This window comes from Pygoscelis adeliae, unplaced genomic scaffold (assembly GCF_000699105.1).
Source record: "Pygoscelis adeliae isolate BGI_AS28 unplaced genomic scaffold, ASM69910v1 Scaffold71, whole genome shotgun sequence".
In the NCBI taxonomy this organism is placed as follows: domain Eukaryota; kingdom Metazoa; phylum Chordata; class Aves; order Sphenisciformes; family Spheniscidae; genus Pygoscelis; species Pygoscelis adeliae.
Window position 1 is genome coordinate 12,164,685 of NW_008824356.1, and position 10,402 is coordinate 12,175,086.

A 10,402-nucleotide genomic window follows, 5' to 3' on the forward strand; every position below is an offset into this window, starting at 1 on the left:
ACCAGAGGCAGCCACATGATTTGTTTTTTTTTAAGCAAATCTGTGTTCACACAATTAACTGCATCATAACATATTGCTTTGTTATAGCTACAGACCATGCTTGCACCATGACCTCATCTAGCAATGGTCTGCCCAGTCTTGAAATGATGCAAGTCAATTACTTCTATATGCTAAGCCACCACTGACCAACATACAAATACCAACAAACTAAATTAAAAACAGAGTCACACTGGGTCCCTTTTTCATAAGGATTCCAGCTTGTGTTACCCCGGACCATTCATTTGTTTTAACTAGATTTATGATGAAGATACAGCAATTAGCTGAAAACAATGCAGAAGGAGCAGGTATGAGCAGCCCGGAGACTGCTTCTCAGACCCCACCGGGCCAGTCGTTCAAATGACTTTACCAGGAACGCAGAGCTGCCACAGGAATAAGCCAAGGTTTCAGCTGCCTGGGTCAGCGAGTGGGACGCAGCAACTGTCTGAAGTCAGAGCAAGGAAAGGAAGCTTCTCCAGCAACACAAAGGCTACCTCAGGCTGCCTGAAGAGTATTTTCAACTACTCAATTATTTTCAACTGCTCAATTACAATCAAGTCTTTTAAATGCTTTTTCATGAGGTCTTCACCCATGAAGAGAAGCCACACAGCACAATTTACTGTGCCCTTTCAGCCAACGTAAAACGCTTCACTTCCCTTTTAGGAAAGGAAGGAAGAAGTCTAAAGGACACATATTTTGTAATTAAAATGGATTCTTTGATGTTTTCTTGAAGAACTGAAGTGTGAGACAGAAGAGCGCATGCTTGGCCAGACCAGCAAGCCCAGTTCATCCCTGATGTTCAGCCACAACCAGAGGTAGCGCAGCCGTCATCGTGGGCCTGGTGCTCAGGGGCATGTCTTGCCTACCGCCACAGGAGTTTCACGGTGATCCCCCAAGGGCCAGCATTCATTGACAGATACGTAAAGTGCTCCTGTGTACATACATACTCCAGCCCCATCATCAGCAAGGCCTCCTGTGCTTAAACGAGATCGCAGCCCCAGGATCCATGCTTCACTTGCTGGCAGTGACAACAGCAGTTTGTTAGCTCTCCGAGAATTAGGAAGAAACCTAGGTGGTGATGGGGATGTAGAGACAGCTGCACAGAAAAGCCTGAGAATTGATTTTATAGACATCTTTCCATCTCCCATAATAGCTTTTCAGAGGATCCATAGCACAGCTCCACTCAGAGCCACCTCTACTGCCAATATTAAAACCTTTGGACAACAGAAAGAAACAAACCTTGCAAAGCTGAGAAAAACATACATGCATGCATGCACACACCCCCTCACACAGTTTTCTTAGGACCATTTCATCTGTGTCATATGGGCCCAATCCAGCACCAAGCACGTATCTGACAGAACATACAAGCAGCCCCAGTGATTTAAGCACAGCCTATGCTCTTGAAGGCAAGAACATCCCCCGCCCCTTCCCTTCCCTGTCTTCTACTGTCACCGGGTCAGCTCTGATCTGGCTGAAAGCCGTAGGCATGGTTTCATGCCAGATTAAACAGAGCTGAGCCCACGGCCTGTGCTGACACTGGTCCTCCTCTGACCACAGTGACCATGAGCTAAGCAGGGAGCTGAAAATTAATCCAACTAAATTCACCCACTGAAAAATAACCCAAACAAAAATAAACACAAATAGTTTTCAGCCCGCTCATTGCATGGTTACATACGTGCCAGTATGAACTTGAGAGGGGCTGGCAATACAGCCCCGCATTGGTTCAATCCCCCAGCAAAGGCAACAGGCCACCAGGCTGGGCAGGAACCATGTCCAATGGTGGCAGCCCAGACCTTGATAACTTTAGAGCAGCTGTAAAACACCACAAAGAGCTGCTAACACAGGTCACTTGAACAACAAATAGCACAGTCCTGCTCCTAGGGGAAAACCAAAAGAAACATCTCCAGGAGAAGAAAGCCTCTCATTGTATTTAAAAGTCTTTTCTCATTTCACCCTAGCCTTTACCTTGTGGTAGGGACCACGTCCATTACCCCACCAAGCAGTCGTGCACCAACTCGCCCTGCAGCTGCCAGCCTCTATCAGGCCTTTCTTCCATCAGGAACAGCTTGCCTCCTCAGCAATCCTAACCGGAGGTATTCCCCAGCCTCCCTGTCATCTCTACTCCCTCTGTCGTGTTGGCACAACTGTTTGTTGTATTGTGCTGTGACCTAAATCGGCGAAATAAGCTGAAAAGCAACTCAAGAATTAAAAAAACAGGGAAAGATAAAAATCCAGCCGGATCAGATCCCTGACCAGATCTGTGGTTTGTCACAGAAATGCAAAAGTTCATGTGCCAGGAAGGTGTTGGAGCAAACAGCCAGGAGCAAGGGAGGTGCGACCACAGCTGAAAAATGGCCTCATCAACCGCACCACATCCCAAGCCCAACGGATGAACAGCGGCTTGCTCCTGCTTTCCTGTCTGGACTCTTTCAGTGCTACTTAACATGCTTCATATTGTCTTTGCTGTGGGTTAGGAGCACAGCCATGGCCAGTTACTCCAGTTTATTTAACTTAAGTAGCCAATCCCCTCTGTTAGGTCAATAGCCTGTCAATGTGCAACTAACACCACAGTTACTCAGCAGGGCACCTGCCCACGGGCTATCTTAACCAAGAGCAACATAATGTAAATACCTTAGATATAAGGTTCAGAGCACTCTCCGGATATTGCCGGCTCTTCATCGTTACTTGAAAAAGAACTGATTATGCTTTGTACAGCTCTAAACCAGTTAATACAGGCAGATTCCACTGCAAAGAGTAAGCTCTGATGTAAAGTCAACCAGCTGGAAACCAGTGAAATGGAAGCATGTTATTTCCATGCACAGCTTTAGGAAATCTATTATTTAAATATTCTGTATCATTTCTTGGGTTTGCACTTCAAAACCAAAACTGAAAGGGTTCAAGAAAAGCTCTCCATAAATCATCTGATATCTGGAAACCCCATGTTACAGTATGGTTCTAGAGACTTCTATGATTGCTCTGGAATGAAATGACACTCATTTCTCTCAATACCCATTTGAGGAGAAAATTTCTGGTACTAGAGAGCTTTTTAGCATGATAGACTGGAGTATAAGAAAATGGATTTCAAGTTAAACTAGACAAATTCCAGCTTAAAAACACAACACCTCCTTTTAACTATTCGGGAAATTAACAATTGGACCAGCTTATTTAGGGCATTATTTTATTAATGGAGTCAGCATCATCTGAAGTCTTTAACATGAATCTGAGGGGTTGTTTTGTTGTTTGGAGTTCTTTTGGAGTTTTTTTTGCCCCCCCCAATGTTTGTTTTTTTTTCCCCCCCCCCCCCCCCCCCCTTTTTTTTTTTACACTTTAGCTCCACCAGGTATTATAAACGCAGTGAAATTCTGATGCTTGTGTTATTTGGGTCAGTCTAGGTGATAACAATATTAAAAACGGAGGAGATAATTTCTATCCCCCGAGTGCCACTGAGCTTTCACAGGAGATTTTCTCAAATAATAATGTTAGAAGAGGGAGGACAGGGTCCCTGGTCCCTTGCCTTTGTGTATATGCAGATTGAATTGGGAGATTCTAACAAAAAACAAGCAGGCTCCTTTTCCTCTCACTCCAGCTAGTGCTTATCCTTCTGCAGGGTTTCACCTGTCAAAAGCCCAGACATTATCACATCAGAGGAAGGACGTTGGCAGGAAGGACTCCTGAAAAGTTTCCTGCACCCAAAGGGTCCCCCGTGGCTCTCGTCAGGTGCCCTGGCAGAGCCCTTACGAGAGGCAGTGCATTAGATGAGGACAAGTTGGACGTCAGCTCTCGCAGAGCCCAAGGACCACTCGGGAGTCCTCAGATCTCAGAGCCTGCTCCAGACAGAGGAGGAGCCTGGCTGGATCTCCATGACCCAGTTATGGACCACGTACTTCTAAGAATAACTTTCACATCAAGCGAGGAGAATTTTCTTCTCCCAGCCCCATAAACGTATCCCTTACCCTCATTACATTTTTATTAAGACATCCCTCAGCACGAGTGCCAAACAAACCTTTGAGAGACTTGAATTTCTTCAGTGTGCACACAGCCAGGAGCATGTGTGCATCTCCCTATCTCAGACAACGCAGATCAGACACAAAGAGGAACCCTCTTGATAGGATGGATGCCCGAAGAAGCACAGACCAGGGAAAAGACAGCAGAATAGTGGAAAGGAGCATGGGACGAGAGCCCCAGCTTCTATAACCACAGGCTGTTCACTGAGACAAAAAAATTGCAGAGAAGCCAATGAGGTCAAACATCCTTTCCCCTCACCCACCCATTTGACAGTAATGATTGAGAAAGTTTGCATTCATAAAAGGCACAGACGTATCGCATGCCCTGAAAAAACAATCCTAACAGCCTTTGTTCAAAGCAGGAAGCCCTACATGAATAAAACAAATCTTCAAGGGGGAAAAAAATAGGGCTTATAAAATTTTTCAACAGACCCTTAGCTAGAGCAGCACTAGTGGGCGCAGCTATAATTACAGCAAACCTACATAATGCGTCTGAACTAGCTTAGCCCTTTCCCTGCAAGCAGAGAAGCTGCCACATCAGTAACTCCGTTGCTAGGGCAACTGCTTACTTTCCATATCAACTGCAAACTCGTTGCTATGGAGACACATATACAAGAAAAATTCCTCTCTATAGCCAAGGACCAGATGGTAGGGAAGTCAGGGAAGTCATGGGCTAACGGGCTGTACTAAATGGGACACACACTGGAGGACATTTAGATCTGTACGTTCACAATAGGATTAATCTGAATGACTGAATTCACAGGTCCGGCCGCATAAACAAAGCCAGGGAACTCCTCGTCTACTCCCCAACATGTGATACTTCATACTCTGGCCAACTATTATTAAACTGCTGAGCTCAATGCAAAGAGGTTTGTACAATCAAGGGCTCAGCATTTTCCCTTCTTCAGCCCAGCTCTCTGTCTCAATCCAGGAGATCAGCCTCATTGCAAAGTTACATGAATAGTCACTCTGTCGGCTTGCCAGGTAAGCCTGATGGCACTGCAGCTGAAGTGGAATAGCAGCAGTGCATAAACAAATCTGAGGAGAAAAACGTCTTTTCCCAGCATTCCACACCAGACCTAAAAGCACCAGGACAGGGCAAGCCAAAAACTCAAGTGATGCAGCCTGTAAGCTCCCCCCGCCCCCATTACAAGGATCTCACATCAAGAAATGCAAGCATTCATTTGCAGGCAGAAAAAGCTGCATACTATTAAATACATATTTAGCCCCATGAATATAAATTAGTGGAGCCCAAGATTGAGAAAACTACCATGCAGAGGGAATTCAAAAAAGAATTAAGTGTTCAGCAGAACTTTTTTTAGAAAAACAATTACTGAGAGGCTACACAAACAAACACTGGAAAGCACAACTATGAGAGGAAAAGCTTCTAGCTTTTCACAATGTGTCAACACACATCAACTAGCAAATGCCTGCAATTCCCAGCACTGATTAACTCCTTCCCCCTGTACTGTACATGTTTCAGAGCCTATCTTGTTAGCATTTTACAACATGCCATTTGCTAAATGCTTTTTCTCTCACATAAAAACAGTAAGACAGGCAGACTCCAAACCTGCAGTTTGCAGAATCTGGCTGCAAAGGGGAAGAAGTGGCATAACACAATTCCTTACAGAGGAGAGTCCCCCCCTTCCCCTGTCCCAAGCCCCAGCCCAAAACCAGAGAACCCTTTAGATGGACACCTTCCTTCTGAACAGCAGAGATGCTGGCTGCAAGGTACTCAAATCAACCCCGAGTGTGCGTGTGCACACACACAAAGGTATTTTCAAAGCCAGCAGCTGAAGTTTACTGCTTTCCAAGTCCACAATTAGCTATCAAGCACCTGATTCAGCAACTATGAGCAAGCACCAATTCTGCGCTCAGGACTGTGTCTGCCCCGTCCCTTGGCCAGGACACGAGAAAAACCCAGCAGGGGATTTAAACAACCTGCCTTGGTGCATTTTATGTTTGAGATTCTCATCTCATTCACCTTAATGCTGGCTACCTGCAGTTATTAGCATCTCCAGGAGATGGAAGAAATTCTCTCTCATAACCTGGGATTTTCCAGGAATGAATAAAACCCCACCTCGCTATTCATATAGGCAAGGCCTCCCACCACACCTTGTTGTCTAGCTATGTAACCACGGCTCTAATCACGAATGGGAGACATAGGTGACTAGTCATGCATTGTGCTCCGCCACTTCCCTGTGGAGAAGCAGCACGTCGTGGTATTGTTCATACAAGCTCAGCAGACTGCTGGATATTTGACAGATAGACATGAAGACAAGTTCCTCATAGGAAGGAAGCTGTAATCTAAACAGTCAACCTGTAAACAGAGGAAGAGGGACAGAACAAAACACAAATGGCAATGTTAAACACATGCCTTGCCAGGTACAATATTTTGGGGTTTTTTTTAAATGTATTGTGTGATGGTTTCTTATGGTCTGAGACAGGATCATGGAAGTCTGGTGTGGCACTTGTTATTATAGTCTCACTTCCAAACAAGAATTTAAGACTCTGGTTTACACAAAACAAGATCCAGTTCAGGAACAGGTTATTTAATCTCATACACAATCGTTCACAGCAACTAATTTATAAAAATACCAACATACAGTGTGTGATCACCAACACGTGGACAGTGGATTCTAGGGAACGACATTTAAAAAATTAAAAAAAAAAATTACAGAGTCAATCATTTAAAAAAAGGAAAGCTCCAGAGAAAAGAAAGTTAGGTAATCTAAAATGAAAAGTTGATAGTTTAGGGTCATGTATCACTCTTCCTCTAGAGTTACTTGAGCTCCTATTCCACAGCATTTAAAGTTAAATCACACGCAAAATAGGGAGAACAGCACCACCAACAGAAGTGTAGTTTCAGGGTAACCAGCTACAAGACAATCACAGCATTTACTTCACTGAAATACAGAAGTTAAGTGCATCTATTGTTTCTGCCAGGAGAAAGCGTCCACTTTCTCATCTTCAGCCAGTTTTAGAGACAGATGGTCCGTGATCTGATTTTACCTGCTATTTGTTTCACTAACCTGTGAGAAGGCCTGTGAAATTATTCTACAAGCTGATACTTTTATCAGTGTACTTGTACTTTGCCAAAGATTCATCCAGACCACTGCTTCTGGAGACGGTCCCCTCCAGAAACCAGGCAGACTGATGCGGTAGAAGGCTACGCAAAGGACTGCCTCCACCGCTCGGCTCACTTCCCCATTCCCTCACACACAGCCTCTTCCTGCAGACACCGCTGAGGATTCAGCAATGAAACCAGCCGACAAGAAGAGAGATCCGAAAGCAAAAATGTGCTCCCCAGGCTTCTGCCACCACACCAGTCACAGCAGCTACACAAGCCTAGGGAGAAAACGACTGAAGTTCCGGTGCATGGTAACTTCCACCTTTGATGCCAGACCTATCTCCTCTCTTTGAAGAGTTTCTCCAAAACCTGCTTGAAATGGAATGAAGCTTCATCACCAAAATTCAGAACTACTTCTGTTTGTTTAAGAGAAAGAAAAGTTTTTTCAGATTACAACACAGACCAGGGAGAAAGCGATGGACTCTTACATAAGGCGTACCCTTTCACTACACATTTGTATAAGCCAAGAACAGCAAGCAGCCTATTTATAACATGATTACATTCATCTAGTATAGCTGGAAACCATTACCACAGCATGATAACTAAAAACAATATTTAACCACTATGCATGAAGACACCAGCTGGGGGGAAAAGAAAAAACACACACACACCGAGTACTTTCTTACAGATGTCTAGACAATGAATTTAATAAAATCAGAATGAGCCATGCTAAAGAAATGTTGGCGCTCTGAATTTAATGAACTACGTTACCAGGGACAGTGTTGCATATTCTGCATTTCACTGTTACGGACACGTTCTGGGATTAGCAAGTGAATATTTTCAGAGCCAGATAGGTTTCCATAGTTCCAAACTTACCTGACTTCTGTCTTTGTCCACTTTCTTAAAACACTTATTCAAGGACAGATTATGTCGCACAGAATTTTTCCATCCAGTGGGTGCGTTTGCAAAATACGGAAAATGTTCCAAGATCCAGTTGTATATATCCTTTACGGGCAGTCTTTTGGTTGGCGAGTCCTCAATGGCCATAAATATGAGGCAGCTAAAGGAATAAGGAGGTTTGCAGTTGGGGTTCTGCTTGGCATCGTAGGGCATGTCAGAGTGGGCAGGAGACGGCGGCGTGTCATCACCAATGTCCTGAACGGGGCTAACGCTCCTTAACACCGAGTCCCCAAAGCTTTTCAGCAAGTTCTTGCTCTCGTGTAACCAGTTCAAATTAGTTAGTTCTTCATCTTCCATGGCCCCTTTATCTAATCTGATGGCAGGCAAAGAGAAATCTAGGTCCTCGTCATCGTGAAGTGCCTTTGATAAATCGCTATCTTGGTAACGTTGGCTCAATCCGCTGGGAACGCTAATTCCTGAGCCCTCTGGCTTCTTACTGGGAGGCATGACTGGACCCATTTAGACAGCAACTCCTGGGAGAGCAAATCCAAAGGAAGGGGAGAAAGAAAGAGAGAAAAGTTACCTCATAAAAAGATAACGCATAACATTTTGACAGCTTTTCCCTAACTGGTCACTCAGCCTTTTGCCATTTGTATTAAAAATGACAGACTCACATAAACACTCATTCACAACTGTTGAGTAAAATAATCTAAAGTCAGGACAAGGGAAGAAATTTCAGTCAATGGAATAAGACGATAATCCCAATACACCTCAGTTCTGCACGCGCGTGAAGCCCCACACAGGAAATCCTAAAGACATGTCCCTTTAGTGATGAATATGTGTACCAAATCATTGAATACTCCGATTGTATCACTTTAATAAGCATGTGAACTGAAAAAATTTAAAAAAATAGAGGGGCTTAAGGCCAGTTGCTTCAGATTAAGTTCAGCTGTTTCACTTTTGAGGACAGTGCAACAGCACCATGATTAAAGTCACTCTGGCTAAAGGCTGAGGCAGACAAGCATCCAATCTGACTACAGTCACAGTTGCAACAAAACTCAGAAATGACAGCAGAACTTCAAAACCAGCAAGGGTGGGAGAAGGGAGCAAGAAAAGCAACACACGGTAGTTTTGGGACCAGGGCCAAGACACGGGGGAAACAAGCACCAGAGAAATAGAGCACTTTAAAAATGTATGTAAACAGAGAAGATTTTAACATAAGCCAAACTGTATTTCAAACATGGTAGAAAACAGAGTCAGAAGGACTGCTGTGATGCTCAAGAGTGGCCCGGGAGAGGTGGGACGAGCTGCCGAGGGTACCACACCAGCAGGCCCTGGGGGGATACCTGCGAGCAGTAATATTCAGGAGGACCTGAGCCCTTCAGAAGCTGGGCGCCTACCCACCTCAAGAGAAGCAGACAGGAGCCCAAAAATTCTACTTCAGAAGCAGGAGACAGGCTCCCTTAGCTTCTCCATACAGTAAAACTCCCAGGATTTAGGTCTGAAGATGTGAACAGCAGTGAAATAAAAATTGGAAAGAGTTAATAATGGCTTTAAAAACGACTAAACTTCCTGCACAAATGCTGAACGAGCAAAATGATTCCCTGTATCTGAAATGTATCCGCAGCAGTTCCCTGAAGTCATGCAGTCACACACTCGATACTGTAAACGAAGAGCAAAAATACTACAGGTAACAAGAGAATGAACCACCTATCTACAGGAAAAAAAGAGCAAGATAGCCATTCTGCGAAAGAGAAATGATGGACTTTATTTTAGCTGTTACAAAAGGGCAAAAATGAAAAAGAAAAGTTCCTTGGGTCTTTCTATAAACACTTTACACTCCAGCAGCCTTCACTAAAAAAGAAACATACAGAACTTTTATGCACAGAAGCCCATTAATACACACCACCACGCAACAAGCTCAGCGAACACGCGTGGTTTCACACAAGTATCTGGAAGAGGAAAAAACACCGAGGCAGATATAAACACCTGGAGGCCAAACTTACTTAGGTCCCACTTCCTAGCTTTCAAAACAGCATCCAGCACAGGCAGAAGGTAAACACGAGTACCGCCGGCATCCAGGGGCACCGGCATCGCCTACCTACGCTGCACACTCAACTTTGACTCCAAATGGAAGTTACGTCCCATGAGCTTCTAAACAGGAAAATTATATGATGGCTGACAGTAAAGTAATTTAATTGCGCTGTTGCTATGACAACACGCTGCTCTCTTTCTGTTTAATTTGCTTATTTGCCAGTATCCTCCCAAAGGGCCGTATCATACCAGCTCTTTTTCTTTCTTTCTTTTTTCCCCCCTCTCCAGGCAGCGGTCCTCACGGATGCCGGGGGTGACCGGGCGGCCGCGGGCCCCGCGGAGCCCTCTCTGGCCGGCC

At 44.6% G+C, this 10,402-nt stretch overlaps 1 protein-coding gene across 5 annotated transcripts in view; it reads right to left on the reverse strand.

The window, feature by feature from the left end:
- The window catches only part of FOXN3 (forkhead box N3), a 140,461-nt gene extending 130,395 nt beyond the window's left edge, over positions 1-10,066 (reverse strand). Inside the window, exons 1-2 of one of the 5 annotated variants that reach the window (XM_009319434.1) lie at positions 10,017-10,066; positions 7,987-8,543 (exon numbers count right to left, since the gene is read on the reverse strand). In XM_009319434.1, the coding sequence (XP_009317709.1) occupies positions 7,987-8,529 (543 nt within the window). In that variant the 5' untranslated portion in view covers positions 8,530-8,543; positions 10,017-10,066. The remainder of the gene's footprint in view (positions 1-7,986; positions 8,544-10,016) is intronic. The other 4 variants (XM_009319435.1, XM_009319437.1, XM_009319436.1 and 1 more) reach the window with 4 other exon arrangements.
- Positions 10,067-10,402: the final 336 nt, after the last annotated feature.